Genomic DNA, 19,339 nt, shown 5'->3' on the forward strand with positions numbered 1-19,339 from the left:
TTAAAGACATTTAGCACCATGATAACTCTACATTTGGGACCCTCCCTTGATTACTTTATTTTGTGAAAGCTATGTTACCAAGTAATGTTTCAGTGCATTTGACGTGCTGTTTGAGAATTAAACCATCATTCTCACTGTCTTAGTCATTCATTACTGTGAAACTACACACACAGCTAAAGTGAGAATGTTTTGACATCTGCCAAGGCGTTCTGATAGTGACGTAACTGCAATTCAGGTATATGTGGTTCTTCATTCAGATGGATAGCCCAAAGGTTAGGTTCAGTATACCCTGTACTGTGAGAATTCAGATAAGCTTGTGTTTTGAGTTTTTAGTGCGTTCTGATCAGAATGTAACTGATAACAAGTCATAAAGAGGGAGTAAAATCTAATTCAATTTTTTCTATCTCACAGTATGTCTTTAAAGTAATCTTGACACCAATCTTTGTATATGATGATTGTTAAAAACCACAAGGGTGCCCAGAAATCCTTGAATCCGAATCTAAGCTAATTTAAGGGCAACCTTAAAATGTCCTCTGTCTCTTCGAAAAATACCATGACCCAAATCCTGTACTCCGAGTCCAGGAAAACAGAGATAAATTTGGATTGCTAGGCCTAGAGACAACTCAAGTTGTTAAGTTTTTAGCTTCTTCCTTTTGAGGTCGAATTCAAGGTTGAATTCAAGCCTGAGTTAAGTCAAGGTCGAATTGAAGTCGGAGTTAAGCCAAGAATTTCCTGTCACTGTGACCACACATTTATTTTTCTCCTTTTCTCTCATTTCCTTCTGTAAATTTAATGATTAAAATAATTTAAAAGTAGATAAGCAGCAGAATATCCTGATGGATACTTTTAAAAGTGAAGAATTCAATGCAACAAACATGAATTAAAAGATGAAAAATGTATATTTGGTTTTAGTTGGCTAACCATGGTTGGAAAGGTAATTTAGAAAAACAATTAATCAAGCAAATGCATTTATACTTAATGTTGACCTGTTAATTGTCCTACATACTTTACATCAAGAAGCCCTACATAACTTAGTTTTTGTAGGCATGACTGATGTCCATCTGGTATTATCTTATGTATGACATGGAAGAAAACTCTCCAACAGCATCTAGGTGGTTTAAAGATTAAATGGGGAGGAGGTGACCTAATGGAGGTAAATGGATCTGACCACTGGCAGGCCATCCAAGGTATCACCTTAAGGTGGACACCAGCACAGCCCACTAGAGTTCTAGAAACTCAAGTACGTGAGCAGGCTTTTAGAGACCCAAGAGGGCCAATGCCTGAAACTGAGGGGGGTAGGCGCCTGCGAGTAGCTGGTGAACCCTCCCCTGGAGCCGCTGTGCTGCATCCCCTCACCTCCCACATGCTTATACATGTACTGCCTCTGAAGTACAGATCCTCCTTGGAGGGGTGACCTGAGACTTTGATGGATTGGAGCCTGAGATCCACCTTACTTAGGTAGCTGTACTGCTGGAGCTGTGACACTTGGGTTGGAGAGGATATGTCCTTGTGCTGTAAGAGTCTCTGGAGATGGCTCTGCCACTCCTCATTCGCAGCTGAGATTAAAACAGAGTCGGTGCAGATGACATGATTGAAAAGCTACTCCAGAATTGAAGATTGAATTACAACACGATTGGAAAGAAATCAGATAAGGGTGACTGCTTTGAGGGAAAAGGGTCAATGCCCTGGAAGAGGCCATAGAAATGTCAGACCAACACTACTGATAAGCTACAGTGCTGAATAAGTCTTTTGGAAGAACAGAATATACTCTTAGGGAAATGTGAGGACTTAGAAAATAGAAGCTGGTGAAACAACATCTGGATGTGTGGCATCCCACATGAAATTGGTAATAATGATCTGGAGCAGTATGTCAACTATCTATTAAATGCCATCCTGGAAGAACCTGATAAAAACCCAATACAGATACACTGAGTTGCTTCCTTATCCAATTGCAGATGCATCACATGAGGCCAAATACAGATTATTCAAAATTTCATGGCAATAGCTCCAACAAAACCATGATTTTTCAAACCTATAACAGATTTCTTAAGAGAGAAAGAGGTGATGTATACATCAGGCTATGCCTTGCGAATCCACCTTGAATGGGAGGATCAACACTTTGCAATTGCATCAGTTCAAGGAACAAGCACAAAGCTGGGTCTCTTCTTGGACATACCTAAAGGATACCCAACCAGGGAAAGCTGGACACAGATTCATGTCTATTAGTGGAGGAAGAAAGTCTAAAAAAGAAACGTAAACACACACAATGGAAATCTCAGTAAGGCTAGAGAAAGTCCTCCATATTCTGCAACACACTATCCGCAATTGAAGAAGTGTGAAGGGAATTGGAGGTGGGGGGAAGTGGAATTGGGAGGCAGTGGGGTGGGGAGTGGGGCAACCCAAAATAAGAGCACGATTACTAGAGAGGTGAGGGGCCAGGATACAGGTAAACACAAGCTCAAAGAACCCCAGGTATTCACATTGTGAGCTATAAGGAGAGCAAGGAGATTGTTGAAAAGTTGTTGAAACTAAATCTACATATGAGGCACTCATTTCAGACCTGACATGTTTAAGGTGACTACATTTGTGGACGATGTCCTACTCTCACTTATGGGCCCCATTTCCAAGCTGCCTAATGATTTAAAGTAGATTCTCACAAATTTAAATGCCTAATGTTAACAGGGGGAATGGTAACATTACAAGACTTACTGCAGCACACACCCTTACGATGGTCCAAATCAGGGATCCAGTAGTTAGGATTCATACACTAATCTTCACAGTGGGGATTTCAGTGGAAATGGAGTTGGTGAACTCTTCGGTGACAGTGAAAAGTTCCTTGCTGTTGTGGGCGTTTTTATTGATGCGTTGTTGCAGGGCGAGTTTTTTGGTGGTCCTAGTGAGCTGGTGGTGATGTTTGACGGCGTTTTTGAAGGTTTTGTCATTTGTGGGAGTCTTGCCAGAGTGCGCCATTTCCTCTCTAGGCGTCTGCAGACCTGCTTTGATTCCTTGAGTGCAGGGGTGAACCAGTTTGCTTTCTTGGCTGTGCTTCTGTAGTGGGGTGCCTTGAGGAGGGGCCAGGGTGTTGGCACAGTTGGTGATCCATTTGTGGAGGTTGTGTGCGGCAGTGTTGATGTCATAGTTGGCTTGTGGGGGGGGGGGTGCTGCATTGAGGCTGGTGGTGAGCTGGGCTTCAGTGACCTTGTCCCAATTTCTGTGGGGAAGTTGGAAAGCATGGTGGCGACCGATGGGTTTGTTGAAGGTGAAGGGAATGCAGCGGTGGCCGGTCCATTGGAGTTTGGTGGTGTGGCTGACGGAGACGTGGTTGCTGGGGGATAAAATGTGGTCCAGTGTGTGACCGAGTGAGTAGGTGCGGTGACTAGTTGCTTGAGTCTGAGGTTGTCATTTTGGTTTTCCAGGTGGAAGTTGAGGTCTCCCAGTAGGATGTAGTCCTTGGATGTAAGAGCATAGGTGGTGGCTAGGTCAGCGATGGTGTTGCAGAATGAGGGGTGGGGGCCCAGCAGCCTGTAGATGAGGGTGCCCCACAGAGTGGTGTTAGGGTTGGTTCCAACCTGGAAGTGGAGGAGTTCCATGTTGGTTGTGGAATATTTGGTGCTGGTGGCTAGGCATAGAGACTCTTTGTGGACGATGGCGATGCCTCCCCTGGGGCAGTTTGTGCAGGCTTTGCGGATGATCTTGGGGCCATCTGGGATGGTGATGTCTGTAACTGAGAAGGGGGTTAAGCTATGTTTCTGTGAGGAAGGCAACGTCCGGGGATGTGGTGTCGATGAGGTTCCAGAGTTCGATGGCGTGCCTGTGGATGGAGTGAGTGTTGATTAGGATACATCTCAGGCTGTGTTCTACTTTGTGGGTACTCAGGGGTGAGCTCGAGTGACGGAGGCTGGTGAATTTGCAGTGGCGACAGGTGAAGGGTCCCTTGGTATTACTTGGAGATGCCTGCTTACAGTTGTTGTTGTGTCCTGGGTTGAGTTCAATGAGTGCTGCTGGCGTGTAGCAGTGGTGGGTGAGAGGTCCAGGGGGCCTGGCACTGGGCGCAGGCGGGCTTGCCTTAGGCGCGGCCGCCATTAAGTAGGAAGGAGAGGACAGCTGGGAGGTAGAGCGGGGAAGGCGCGAAGAAGGGGGGTGGACCGCGAGGGCAGAAGCGGCAAGGAGAAAACGAGAGAGGCAGGGGGCGGGGCCGCAGTGGCAGCAGCGGCAGGGAGAATGCGAGAGAGAGAGAATGAGATGAGTGAGGGGAAAAACGAGGAAAAGCGAAAAGGCACACTAAAAGAAAAAGGAGGAGAAAAGGGAAAGAGGCGAAGAAAGAGGAAAGCGCCAAAGCGAAAGGCACAAAAACAACACACTAAAGAAAAAGGAGGAGAAAAGAGGCAGAGGGCAACCCAGCAGAAGAGCATAGCTCTCCCACCAGACACCAGGGATGAGGCGCAGACAGAAGCCTGCGAGTGGAGGAGGGCCTCGAACTTCTGACCGAGGTCAGAGTTCGAGTCCCGACGGGCTTTCTTTCACTGGTGGAGCTATGTGGAGGCAGAGCAGTTAACTGACTGCAGTAGTTCATCACAAGCATTAACCAAGATTTCAACACTGCAGCACTGAGCAAAGCCAACCTACAAGAAATATGAAATGCTAAATTACCAGTGACAGAAAGATCAAAATCGCTATAAACAACATCAGAACTCTCTACAGAGGTGCTAGACAATATTTGAATGTGCTTCCATGTAACATGAGAATTAACAATATTTTGTCCATTTAACACGTACACTGGTACTTGCAGTGGTATTTGTATGGTCAGTATTGTAAAGGTGTGGGGTACGGGCACTTGGAGTTGGAATATAACCGTTAACACACAAACCAATAGGGCTTAAACAGCCTCAGAAAGTACTATATTATTAAACAATATGCACATGACATGTTTCTACTATTATTTCCCCAAAGTAGCATGAAATTACTTTAAACAGTGATTTGTGGACTTACCTGCGTGGGGAATTCGCACAGGTGTGCCATATAAGGTGACCAATTGCCCGTTAATTACACAGACCGTCCTTTAAATTCTCTTTGTGTATACCCGCAAAATAGCGTCACGACAACCCCATATTTATTCCATTACGTAGTTGCAAAATCAGCACTCTAGTCCTTTCATGGTACTCCTGACTTTCTTTTCTTCCTTTTAAATGCAAGTTTATATACAGGTTGTGGAGTCGCATCAACCAGAACTTGGTGTGTTGTTCCCTAGGGTAAGTTCCATGTGTTCCCAGAGCTTACTGAGGGATGGGCCTATACCAGGGGTCTCCAACCTTTTCTATAATAAAAGCTACTTATGTTAAATGAAAATCATCCTGAGATACTAATATTAGTGATGTAACAGTGACCACTCGATCCAAGATTATCAGCAGTGATAACATTAGTGCATTATGCAAGGTTAACAGCTGTTGTGTAAAAAAGGCTTTGACAAAAAAAATTGAAATATGCATGCATGAAAGCCATAGCTGCAATTCACCTAGCACTGAGGTAAAAGTGAGTAATATATCTCTTCAACTCAAACAATAGCTTTACATATATTTTTGGAAATGTAACCATGTTCTCCAAATATCAGTTTGAGTTCTGTAAATACACACATTTTCGTCTTGAATACATGCTTTTTAGCTTTGCTTTACATAATGATTCAAGCAAGCTAAAGCTTTTATATTAGTAGACTGGGCTGCACAAAAGAGAGCTACTCACTGGTAGCTGGAGAGCTATTGGCAGCTCATAAGCTACTTATTGGAAACACCTTGCCTAGACATATCCTAAATAACTAAGATCTTGCACAGGTCTGGGATTATGTAAATAAGAAAAAGAAGGGGCTCTGTTTCTCCACCAACACACCCTGTTTCAGCATGAGTAATTATCTCATGGTTTTAATAGGAAAATATTTAGAGCCTGAGGGAAGGGGGCCCGCACACAACTGACTGAGCAGCATATTTCAAAATAAACAACTGGGTATTGAAGTCAGAAAATGAGCCACCAGATAGCTTAGTTTGGGAAGTATATTCTTACTCAGTCATTGATGTCTACTCGGTGTCCCGTTCTAAATCAACATGTCTCGGAAAAAGAATTAGGATTACAGTTAGGCGCAGCTCAGTGGTACATATCTTCCTTAATACAACCAATTTTGTATGATTTGTAAAAGATACAGCAACTGTCCTTAAGACAACAAATAGATTACACTTCAGCTAGACCAGAATATATTAGACCAGTATTATCGATATTGTAGCCAAACAGGGACAATGACCCCAAGTTCAAAATGTTCCCAGCATCCTCTATATTTAAAGGTAAAACCATTTTGTACCTTCAGTTGGCTGCCAAACAAACGATGCTGGCCTTGTGAGGCTATAAGTACCCCTCAACATTGGCGCTATGGACCTCGAGACTTTGAAACTTACTGGCAGAAGGTCAGCTTGCATGCGGGACCCAGAGAATGGAACACAACCTCAGTAACATAAGGGGCCTGGTACTTTCATACATTCATCGGGAGTATAGAGGATTGGCATGCCTTCAGCGCCTAAGGGTGCTGGTAGTATTAGATGCAGATAAATACACACTGAGGCAGCAAAGGTGAAGAAGAAAAACACTGAGGATAATGAATGAGCTGGTTGTCAGCTTAAGGGGAGAAAGTTGAGGTAAAATGGAAGAAGGTTAGTGGGGAGCGAGGGATTAATACTTAGGTGGGTATGCCAGCCTTATATTGTACCTTAAAGTAAAAAAACAAAAAAGATTAGTGAATATTAAGGATTGGGTGGATTGCTCCTGGATTGAGCACTGTATTATTATTGTATTGTTATATGATGTAAAGGGGTCAAAAGATTAAACTCAGTATGGGAAACCCGACTGAGTAGCTCAAATGACCATGAACTCCAGTCTTTATGTTTATCTTATTTATTTACGCAACCCACAAGGGTAACCAAACAATTTTCAAGGTGGGTAAAAAGTACAAAAGCAGGTTACTGGTAAAGTTCAGTTTAAGTCTGCGTGGAGTAAATACACACTTTGTTGCAGTTGGTGGCTGTCCTTGTAAATATAGGTATTGTGATTGTGTGTAATATCTGAAAAATTGAAAAGAGGGGTTTGATTTTCATTTTATGAGCAAGTAATAAGCTCTCTGTGGCAGCAGTTGTTTGTTTTTATTGTCCAGGTTGATTGTGTTGTCATTTTCAGGTGGAGAGACGAGCAGATGGCCTGATTGAGCACATTTTTGAGATTCATGTAGAAAAAGTGAAAGGACTAAGCCCACTCCAGTCCACAGTTTGGGGAGAGGCGGACTGCTATGTGCAGTACTATTTCCCAGTTCAGGAAAGCAATCATGTCACGGGGCAGTCGATGGAGCAAATGGAAATTGGTATGTGTCATTGTTAACATGCTCCCATTTGTTACTTATGCTGATGATGCTGAACCTCGATTTATTATTTGGGTAACAAACGTCTTCTGCTAATGGAGAAATGCTTGCAGTCACTTATGTAGAGATGGACTGAAGTAAGACTTTCTGCATCGTTCAAAATACCTGGTATGTAATATATGGATATTGTCAGTTCTGTATGTGGGGAACTGCATTGCAAAGCCCTATTCTTGCCCTTGAAATGGGAATGCATGACACTTAAGTGAGAAGAAGAAAATTAACAAGACTAATGTTTAATTAAAACAGGATTTTGGTGTGAAAGAAAGCCATGGTTATATGCAAATTGTTCTTGTTTAAGGCCACTAATTTTTACATATTGTTTCAAAGGCAAAATAGGCCAAAGAATTATGACAATTTGTCGTCTGGTACATTGCTTTGGATGGCTCTACCTCTGAAGATTGATGCTTTAATTTAAGCTCTGTTTGTACTTTACTTTTTACTTCCCTAGGTGTGTCCTTAAAACCAGTGCGCTCGTCTACCACATTGTGCATCCCTGATCCTGTCTTCAATGACAAACAGAATCACTCGCTGCTGTCACTGGGTGATGTCCCAGTCCAGAGGTTGCTGTTGAGTGCGTTCTCCATTCCAGGCCAGGCGGGAGGAGGAATTCCCTTTGAAATCTGGTGCAGGTAGGATGACTTCAAAACAAAGAACACAACATATTCCTTAAGCCCTGTTTAACAAATGGTAGATCGTTCCTAAGCTCAGGTTCCGCTGTAAACTGAGCATTGTGCACCCAAGAAAGATTTGGGTGAATTAAAGAGTTCTATGTCTTTTTTTGCAGCTCAAAGACGATTTTCCTGCCAGGATATACACCATCTATAGATTTGTATTTGCATACAAGATACATCCCTTTAGACCCTGAATACCGGTCACACGTCTCTAACCCAATCCTACCCCACAGGAAGAATTTATAAACCATTGTTTAAAATAATACACACTCTTCAAGTGGACACTCAGTTCTTTCAAAGGTGACGTGACAGACATTAGCATCGAGGGGGAACATATGTTTTTAGTAATACAAATATTTTTAGCAGACCCGAGCAAGTAGCTCCACTGTCCCCATTTTGTACCTTGGTCGGGCTCTTATCAGCTATTAGTTCCAAGTAGTCCATCTATGGCCCTCATCCAGGATTCAAGTCCACTACATATTATTTCATGTAACCTCAGGACTGGTGAAATGAGATTGAAAAGCAAAAAATTAAAAAGGGTTTGTGTTGGGGCATGATAATATCTGATGCCCTAATTTGCGCTCATTATTCTTTCAGTTGCCCTTCTTGTCAGATCCCTAGTTTGATGGTGTTTGGAGAAGTGTGTGCGGCGGCCTTTTCATAGACCACAGGCCTGGTCCATGGCCATACAACTCAACGCCCGTCTCAGTATGCCAGACAAAATGTTGCCTTTCAATCACCAAGACAGTGTATACATTTTGGGCCTCATTACAAAGTCTCTTTTAATTCTGATAGGCAGGTTACAACAGTTATGTATTGGTTCTCTTAGCTTCTATGTCTCTCAAGCACTCGTACTTTGCAGCTGAAAGTACATCTGGAGCACATTTGCAGGAAAGGGGGATACATTCTCCACCACTGTCTGAAGTCCCTGAATCTCACGAGCTCCTGATGACCCTAGAGATTTGTCACCGGGACATTTCACAATGCACAGTGGAAAAGATTCTGCATCCGATGTGTTGGTCTAAGTTCACTGATGTACATCCCATCATATATTGCTATATTTATTTAATCTCCCCAAATCTACCCTCAATTATGCTTCTGTCAGTTTCCATCTGGCTACAGTTTCTAAATGCAGATTTTTTTAACCATCTTTTATTTGTCAAAGGAGTATCAGACAATTTCTGAAAGGGCTATTTGGAACTTTCCCTCCAGTGAGATGACTGGCAGTTCTTTGGAAACTCAACAATATCATTAGATGCCAGATTATCACAAGGCGGAATTGAAGTTCCTTTCCTGGAAACTTGCTGATTCTTGCATCGACCTCTTTGCATACAGTCGCTCACACTATCAAGAAACCCTGGCTTCAGTTCTCAAACGTTGAAATAGTGATGCACCCAAATCTAAAGTTCATGACAAAAATGCCTTCAGACCCCCACATCAAAGAGTCAGTGGGTTTCCCTTAGCTCATCCTGAGGCTCCCCTCCAGTGCCGAAAGATCTGACCAGATCTTTGGGTCCTTTGGTAACCCTGCAAAAGGTCACCTTCTCTGTAAGCAAGCATTGTCAAGGTGGTCCTCGCCCTGCATCATGTTCCGTCATAAAAAGGCAACCAGAACAGGAAAAGTAATGCAACACTGAACCAGAAGCTTTTCCTTGTCAGTAGCCAGGTATGCAGCAGTGCCTCTCCATGGCAGGCATACCTTTACCAAGAACCGTTGTCTGGATACTGATTAAGTGGCAGATTTGTCTATGGGACAAGCACTTCTGCTCAACCCCTTTATTTGTTGAGGGTGAGCATGCTTCCTGTTTTCTAATGTACTGTGGACTGCTGACTATTCTACTTCAAGAATGTGAATCTAATCTCAAACAAACAAATTACTTACCGGTGACAACAGTTACCCTCGTTTGCTGTCTTTCATAGATTCACATGCAAGGGTTAGAGGCTCACTTCTTGATCCTTTTCACTTTTGTGCTTTGAAAATCTGAGCTAAGATGGTCTGTGGGGTGAGCGAGAGTGCTCAGTGCATTTACCTCATTGGCTAAACTTTGGGTGTTTTAAATGAGGTGAATACACTGTTCTTGTGTTCTTGGACCAATAGCCATTTTGACAGTGTTTGCTGCTGCGTTACCCTACCAGGACTTCCCTGCCTGACGATTAGGAGTAATTGAAGCACATGAATCTATGAAAGAGGCCAACGCTGGAGTAACTTGTTCTTTCAGGAAACATCTCCTGATGTGATGTGACCCTGCTCCACTACAAAATAATTATTTGATCCATTGCCTGGGGCTCCTGGTGGAAAGATATTTTTTGTACAATTTCTCTCTGTATTTAAATTTACTTTTGCTCGTGTTACTACTATTTACCTATGTTTATTTTGTATTCTGCTAAAATATTAGGTTGCAACTAAGTATATTTATGTGAGCTGTACATTCACACCTGGATACCATTGAGGCATCTACACTTAGTATTCCAGTACAAATATTTTATCAACTGCAGCTATTCATGGAAATATCATTCATTTAGTTATTTACTCTCCGTGGCGTTGATCTGAACACATGGAATGCAGTGTCAGCTACTGTGAAGGAAAACAGGTGGGGCAGCGCTGAGGGGCAAGCCGGGGGGGGGGAGGAATGAGATGGGAGAGGTAAGTAGAAACAAAAAATAGTACTTACCTGTCGGCCACCGCCTCGGTTCTCTTCTGCTCCTTTTAACTCCCAGCACCCAATGCACCGGCTCCCAGACATCACATGGCCAATCCAGACGCCGCTGTCATGCTGGTAATACTACTACCCAGCATGAGAGCAGCACCAGGATTGGTGAAAGCCTGGTTTGGCGCTCACTAAGGGACTGGGAGCCTGTGCTTGATCTCCCCCCCCCTGGCTGTGCAACACAGCTTGAGTTGGAGAGCTGTAAGTGCACGTGTTGATTTGGCCGCAGTAAGACAGCCAGACATACCTACATGCCCACCACTCCTCCCTGCGGCAGCTGCTATCCAGCAGGATGCGCTCCCCTCCCCCAGATTTGGCTCAGTTAGGAAAAATAAAATGATAATAGCATTGTTTTTATTATCATTTTATTTTTAATTTTTTTGCACTTCAGAGAGAGCAGTGGGACAAAGCTCCTCCGCCTTAACCGAGGAGCAGCCGCTGATGGCATGGCAGACATGATTGACAACATAGGGTGTCAGAAAGGAGAACAACTTACTTCTTGAATTTGTAAGTTTTTATAACCAGGTACAGAGGATTCAGACATGAAAAAATATTGTTTTCGTTGTGTATTTATGTAAAAAAAAAATAGGAAAAGAAATGAAAGATAAGAACTTCATTTATAACTAAGGTTCAAGCTGGACCGGGATTTCAATACCAAAGAAACCTCTATTGAACATACTAATGTAGAACAGCATATTTACGTTTATAAAATGTATTACATTTATTTGAAATACCACCATAATTTATACCCTACTGCCTAAGAGATATGTGTTAGTTCATAATTTGCACAATTATGTCTGCTGTGGATCTCTGTTTTTAAACTTTTGGGGACGTGGCAGTGTGTTACGATGTGTCCGTATATTTGTAGATCATCCTTTACCCCTTGAAGTAGCACAAATCCAAGCTTAGTAGAAATAAAGAGACATGTGGAGAATGCGCATGAGTCTCTGTGCCTAAAGTACAAGTGCCTGTATTTTCAAATATATGCAGATGATTTGTTGCTAACCAGGATCTCTCAAGATAAAAAAAAAAAACAAAGGCTATAGTTTAAGCGGAATTTAAGGTGATATATAATTAACTATGGGGGTTGTGCCATTATTCCATAGTGCACCTGAGTGCTAGTCACATGCTCTTAAATACTTAGATGTTGATCTTTATTTAAAGACCACGTATCATGAAAGATTACAATGCATATCGGGGTGTTTTTGTGTGTGTGTCTGTGTCTGTCTGTAGTTACTGCTAGGTGGGTGTGTGTTGAAATGTTATCTTCGGTGTTTGAAGATTGTAGTGGTGACTGTGTCAGTTGTATGTTTAAGTGAAGCTTACACTGTTGTCTAGCAGTCCGACCTTTCCATCTAGCCCATTTACTCTTGTATCTGTCTATCTAGGCACTTGCCGTAGACCTTCAGATATACCATGATGAACATGTTAGTCGCTGCAAATAACCTTCAAAGGGAAAATACTGTTTTAAGATTTTTGCTGAACTGAGTTATGGTAGTCAGTCTCAATGTGCAACAAGGCAGACACCCTGTTCCACAGAAGAGTCACCAAGGAAAGGAAGGCTCCCACCCTCCATGTCCTTTGCCAGTGAAGTGTCGGAAATTGCAGCAAGTCATGGTTTGACCCACTGAGAGGTTTTGCTCTTGAGGAACTCTTTACATGCCCAGAGATGGCATAGTGCACCACACACTGTGTTTTCAGATTCAGTTTATTCTTTATTCAGTCAATCAAAAGCGACAATATAAGATGCAATTTCATATACAAATTGGCCATACAGTACTAATTAAAAAACACATTCCATAAAAAAATATATGTGAGCAGAAAAAAATTATTCAGACAAATTAAAACAGTTGAACATTTCATCATAGAAAAAAATATAAATTCAAGAAAACAAAGCTGCCTTGCTTCTAATGGCACTTTGTATGTAACTTGCTACCACAAAGCAAACAAAGGTGAAGGAAGTGATTATATAAACACCATTGCTATCCTACATTGCTTACATTTAACTTGTCTTAAAACCGGTAATAAATAGCACCTTCTCAGTGTAATATAGAATTTACAAAAAAACAAAAGTGCATTGTCCTTTGTGTAGAAAGCCAATAACAGGGCCACAAGTGCAAATTGTTTAAGGAGAGACCAGGTGCTGGAACGGCTACCAATAGCTGTATAGTGTTCAGCCTCAGTCTAACCAACAGAAACCTAGGATATTTCTTTGAGGCCGAGGTAGGATATGGTTCGGTACCAACAGAAGTGCATATCATATTATAATTTGAGACTGTATGTTTTCTTGGCTCACTATGTAATCTCTTATCATTACAATAGGACAGAAAAGTTGCCTTGAAAGATTTTATATTGCTGATAGAGATGTTCTCGTGCTTGTCAAAAAGATCTGGCAATTGCAGGGTACCACTGACTCCATTAATATATGACAACCATGAAACCCTTAGTGCCTTGTCCAGATTTATACAGTATATTAAAACCATCTGGTTAAAAATAGTATCCTGCTTGGACCATCTCTTTACCCATAGTGAAAGCTTGATCCAGTCGCTAATATTGTCAAGCCCCACTTCTGTGTGGCAGTGATACTTGTGAGAACAGCCGACAGTCTTCTTATAAATCCATTCTGAACCCTCAGTTTAGGTAAATGATTTTTCATGCCCCAAAGACCAGCAACACTGGTGGCACTAGATCAGTATTTTGCATTATATACCATTAAGAGCTCTTTAAATGTTTAATGCTGAGTGTAGAGGCAAAGCTAAATATAGCCTCTAGGCTGCTCGCACAAGCAGTAGCTTTAACACAGCTCAGTGGACCCCAGTTAAGACTGTTATTAAATAAGACACCCAGATACTGAAATGATGAAACAGCACCAGTTGTCCAATTGTTAACAATAAATGAGGTAGCTTTCTTCTTGTGTGGGACATAAATCATGATAGGTGTTTTGACCTGATTATCAGATCTAAATTAGCCATAAAAATACAAAACTGATTGAGCATTTGCTGGAGGCCTACGGAGATCCTAGGAAGAACAATTTGTTGTCTGCATAAAGCAGCACAGGACAGTCTCTCATGCGGGGTAAATCAATGTTTTAACTGAACAGGTGTTTTTCCAGGCCAGTGATGGATGAAGTGAATAGAAAAGGCATCAGGTTGCACCCCTGGGGTACACCGCTATCTAATCTAAATGCCTGTGTGGTCACACCACCTGTCCCATATCTGACACTAGCAGTTATCTCTAAGTGGAGCTCCCTAAGAAAACTAACAATATTGGTCTCCACCACCAGCTCAGTCATAGAGTTCCATAATTTGGATTGATTTACAGAATCAAATGCCGAGCTGAAGTCCATGAAAACTAGATACATCCTCCTCTCCTTGGCCACTGTATATTTCTTAATCATGAGGTAAAGGTTGAGACACTGTTCAATCATGCCAAGACCAGCACGAAATCCAAATTGTATGTCAGAAAGAATTTTGTTATATTGTGTCCAGGATTGTAAACGGTCTTATACGATCCTGCCCATTATCTTAGCAGTGGTGTTAATAAATGATATCTGACAATAGCACTCTTGGGGGAGGATTCCGGGGGGGGGACACAGGGGACCAAGTTTTAGGTGGGCCAAGGCTCACAACGGCCTTCAACACATTGGTCAAAGAGCAGCCGCAGGTCCATATTATCTTTCAAAAGGTTAGCAAACACCCAATCAAGCCCTTGCCGCCAGTTCACAGATTTATTGCTTCTACAACATCTTCTAACGCTACATTGAAACCTGATGAATGAGTATCTGCTTAGCGCGAATAAAAGTTGTGAATCTCATCCATTCGAGATGGACCAGAGTAAACCTTCGTAAAGTGTCTAATCCACTCATCAGGGGAAATCACTGCGTCAAGGCCAGTCAGGAGAATCATGAAAACATGGGTGGTTGACAACTTTCCAAAACAATCTATTATCTTTACGAGTACTGGCCACGATTAAAGACTGGCAAGCTTCCACTCGTACCACTCATTTCTGATCATTTAAGGCCCTCTTGTACTCCTGCTTTTACCTGCGCACGTTATCAGAGTCTCTTGGGAAAGATTTTCGGGTGGTCAGTAGATTGTTGTGCGCCTTTAAACAATTAGAATCAAACCATCTAGTGAGGGAGAACATAGGGAATCTGTCACAGATTTATTAACAGTCTCCTCTGCCAAGGGGTCGATAGCTATGGATCAGTTCAGGACACATAGATTTGTCCCTCTCTTACTGACTAATGAGCACAATGTAACTATCTGATTTCACTGATTTTTTTTTTTTTTCATCGAGCTCAGATGTTCCTCGAATGAGCCTGTTTCTTGTTCAGTGACCCCCCCATAGCGTTTGTGTGATAACTTACTAAATATTTGACAAGACTATGATCTTGCTATTAGATGCAGATTCCCTCTTTACAATTGTGGTGCATTTCCAAGTGCAAAGGATTAGGGCCGGAGAGATGAAGCCAAAGGGATTGGCTCTATCTTCGCAGGGGCTCACCCAGTGGTTTCTCCCGGGATGCGCTTCAAGTGTGATGTCCCGCTGCCCTGCCTTCTAATGGCAAGCAACACACTGGCAGCAAAGGATTTTGGGCACTGCCAGAGACCGGACATAGTTGATAATTAGAGTGGGTGACAGAAAAATACCCCTGGTCGGCACTGTATGTAATGACGTGGACAGAAGATGTAAGCATTGTTAAACCCGGCCCTTTGTAAGGGAGCTTCTGTCTCTTTTTTTTGTGTGTTAGCAAGAGAGAGAGAGATGGGAGAGAGAGAAAGAGTGTGTGTGTGTGTGTGTGTGTGTGTGTGTGTGTCTTTAGTTCCTTTCACTTAACTGTCTATTTGTCTTCCCCTATATATGAGTGAAGCTTGCAGTTCTGCACCTGTTCTTTATGTGAAAGGGATTTTTGTACTCTTGCATCCCATTTTTCCAATTCTGTGTGTGTAGCACGATTGTGATCCAGCTGCCTCTCCTGGGCGTTGTGCATGATGAGCATGTGATGGTTTGAGGTCATTACAGAAAACTGCCAACCACATGCATACAGACTTGGCCCACCCCAAAAGTTGTTGTCCAGGTGAACCCTGGCAACCTGACTTTTCATCTTGGATTGCTAGTTTTCCATTTCATTGAGCACAGGCGATAGCAGTTCACTCTGGACCATTTTTGATGCTGGAAATACTGTGCATATTGTTGGTCCTCATCTCAAATGGTACAGATCAGATGAAAAACTACAGGCTCACATCCTACACAGAGTAATTCCTAGTGATTAGGGAATCAAGTACCCCTAAACATCAATTTCCACTTTTTGAAGAATAAAAATCTCTTTGAGATGCTCAGGTAGCTTTTCACTATATTATTGATTGACATTGGAGATTTAAGGAGTTAAGAACCCAAAGTGATTATTTGCCACTCATTGGTTATGAGGAACTCCAAGTCTGTGATTTGAGGATACCCCTAAACCGGTTTGGTCGTGTAGGTTGTTGCTCTGATTCACTAAGATCTGAAGTGTTGCTTGGTGTTTTTTTTCTTTTCTTTTGCTCAGTGGACTTACCTATCACCCCTTCTCTATTTCTTTGTTACACACTGGTATGATATTTTTCGGCCATCATCCCAGAACACGTCCAAGTTTGCTTTATAGAGATGTGACCTAATCCAGGACTCACTTAATTTTGGGTTGTACATTTTGACACAGTGTGTATTAAAACAGCCCTTTTAGCTCACTGAATTAATTTTAAAAGCTGGGTTTAGACACTTGATACTGGAACCTACAATGATTCATTGGTGAAAGGTCAGTTAGAAATACATTTTTGTGAATAAACTATATGGGTAGTGTGCAGAAAGAGTGCTTAGACCGTGTTTTTCAATGGTTGGAGTTGTTGATCCAAAGTAAAAGGTGAAAATAATGTTTAGAGTCTGTGGGTTGGGACGTTGACTAATTGTATGAAACCTAAAGCCCCAACCCGCGTTTTTCTCCCTTGAATGTCTGTTGCCAGATCTGCCTAGTAGATGTTAAACATATAAGTGAAGTTGGCCAGTGCAAACATCTCTTCCAGGATGGTCTGCAGAAAATTACATCTAAAACAAAGAAAGTGATTGCTTTGTTAAAGACCATTACATGTTCATGTGTTTTATGGAGGTATAAGTAGGCCGTTTGCATTTATTGCCTTGATTACTCTGCTTCTCCCATATTATGTTTCTTTATTGAAGTTTTGTGGTGATTTTGATGGTGCTTGTACTGTACATGTCTACCCAGCGTTTCTGATTCAACAAATTTGAAGAGCCTGGTATTATCAGTTTTTAGCTATCATGACATCTCTTCATTCATAATTGCTGGGTTACAACCTGTATCTCTCCTATGTGATCATATTTATTCTTGGGTCATCGTCGGATGTCAAGTCTGGGGATACTGAAAGCATGCGACTGAAGGACACAATGCTGGAGAACTACTCGTTCAGCTAAGTACCCTTTTCTGCCTGAGTCATGTATGGTGCAAGTGGGGAATGCTCTGAGTCATATGGCCTGGGTCAGGTGAACCTGCAGTGCTGCATTTTGGCCCCAGTTAGTTTTCACTATATTAATGGACTTGACGCTGCATTGGCCAACCGGGGCCGGGACATAGCAGTAATTAAGAACAAGCCCAAGCCTGTATTACTCTATGCAGGCGCTGCTGTACTCCTATCAAGAACATCTAATGACCTAAAAATCCTGTTGGATGTCTTCGTAGACTTTATGGGCTAGCTGAATTTGGAGACAAATTTATCAAAAACATATATTGGCTTGTGGTCCTAATAATCTCAGCTTACGTTCGTTGCCTGTCCATCAAGGGCAAATCTTCAGCAAAGACTCATGAGTTTCCCTATCTTGGGGTTACCATTGACTCATCGAGTACTTGTGCTCCTTGTATTTCTATGAGGAGATAGCATTTTTAGCAGTCTGTTAGGTTATTATTTAATCTATCATCCATTATAGGCAGGAAAGCAATTGGAAGTTTACAAAAGGAAATGTCTTCTGACCAGTGGTTTGAGTTTGGAGATACTAAAATGTCAGTTGCTTGCAGATTGAGGAAAAGAGGGTCTTTAGGTGCACGCTGGGCCTGCCTATGAGCAGTCCTAATTATGTTGTACTCTAGGTGTTTGGTTTTGACTATTTGGAGGACCAGATCAACTTAGCTCCTTTCTTATTACGGTGTTCAATGTGGTGTAACGCTTGTGCTTTGTTCAACAAAGACTTTATCGTATACTGTGTGTTCGGTCATTTAGGTTACCAGTTCCTCGGCTTTGTTAGATTAAGTCAATTTGTAAGAAACATGGTAGGCTTTCAGTTTTCTCAAGACATTTGACCTGAACAAAACAGATAGAAGCTGGTTTAGAAAACGTTTCATGCACCATGGACAACGAAAAAGGGATAGGGTGTAGTTATTAAAGTCTTACACCCAAAAATATATTTTGATCCAAACCACCTATGGCATGGAGCCATATCTGGAATCAGTGGCTAATACATGGGATAGAATGTTCTTGACAGGATTTATACTGGGGTCTATTAGATGCCAAATTTGTCTTCCCCTGGGCCAGTATGAGTCTGCTGCCATTTTGAGTTGCCCATTTTACGAATCTTCCCTGCAGAGCATGTGACATTGTGTATTTTTCTTTTTAAATACATTTTACCAACCTTTAGTGCAGAAATGTTTAATTCCAGTTCTTAAGAGTCTTAAAATCACAATATTTAAACCTGCTCCGATACACTTCCAAATGCTTATTCTTCTGAGGTAGGTTGTAGAGTATGTATCATTCTTAAACTGGCTTTATGTCACAGAAAATCATCTATCTTTTCAGCAGTGGGAGTCAAGATAATTCTTTTTTTATGTACACGAATTTCTATCGGTGATTTTTAAATGTTGCAATGTCTTGCTTTGTTTTATTTGTTTTACTATAGGGCTATTTTGCAAGGTGTGTGCTTTTATGTTTTTTGTGTGATCGAGTAATGCTAATATATGATGTATAATACAATACAATTTTCTGACTAATTATCAGAAATAACTTAACTTTAGTGGTTGCCTTTTTTTTCAAGTATCTGAGTATCTTAGGGGAACAGATTTGTGGCATGTCTGATAATGTCTTGTCCTAAAATGTATAAAGGGGTTTGGTGCATAGTATACATTTAAAGAACACTCTTTATAAATCTTTTTTCCTTTTTCATATCACAGGTATTATTATCCAAATGTCAGAGACCAGATGGTGGCCAAAGGGATTTTACCTCTGTCCAGATTGTGTGCTATGGTGACCATGCAGCACCGTGAGGAAGTGGGAATACAAACATTTAACCTTCCCCTGACACCTAGAGTTGAGAGGGCTGATGAATCCCATCCACATTCCTCCGGTAATTAGAAACGCCTTTATCAAGCACAGTGGATTACCTAGTTTTTTATGTATACTTGATGCATGATTCATATCCACTCCTCCCAGAATCCTCATTTTTAGGGTTGAGCACGCAAGCGCTCTGGCCCCTGT

At 41.8% G+C, this 19,339-nt stretch overlaps 1 protein-coding gene across 1 annotated transcript in view; it reads left to right on the forward strand.

The window, feature by feature from the left end:
- The window catches only part of C2CD3 (C2 domain containing 3 centriole elongation regulator), a 348,142-nt gene that overhangs the window by 82,792 nt on the left and 246,011 nt on the right, over positions 1 to 19,339 (forward strand). Inside the window, exons 17-19 of the mRNA XM_069203824.1 lie at positions 7,210 to 7,390; positions 7,896 to 8,076; positions 19,036 to 19,208. Coding sequence (XP_069059925.1) covers positions 7,210 to 7,390; positions 7,896 to 8,076; positions 19,036 to 19,208 — 535 coding nt within the window. The remainder of the gene's footprint in view (positions 1 to 7,209; positions 7,391 to 7,895; positions 8,077 to 19,035; positions 19,209 to 19,339) is intronic.

Source organism: Pleurodeles waltl, chromosome 8 (assembly GCF_031143425.1).
Source record: "Pleurodeles waltl isolate 20211129_DDA chromosome 8, aPleWal1.hap1.20221129, whole genome shotgun sequence".
Classification (NCBI taxonomy): domain Eukaryota; kingdom Metazoa; phylum Chordata; class Amphibia; order Caudata; family Salamandridae; genus Pleurodeles; species Pleurodeles waltl.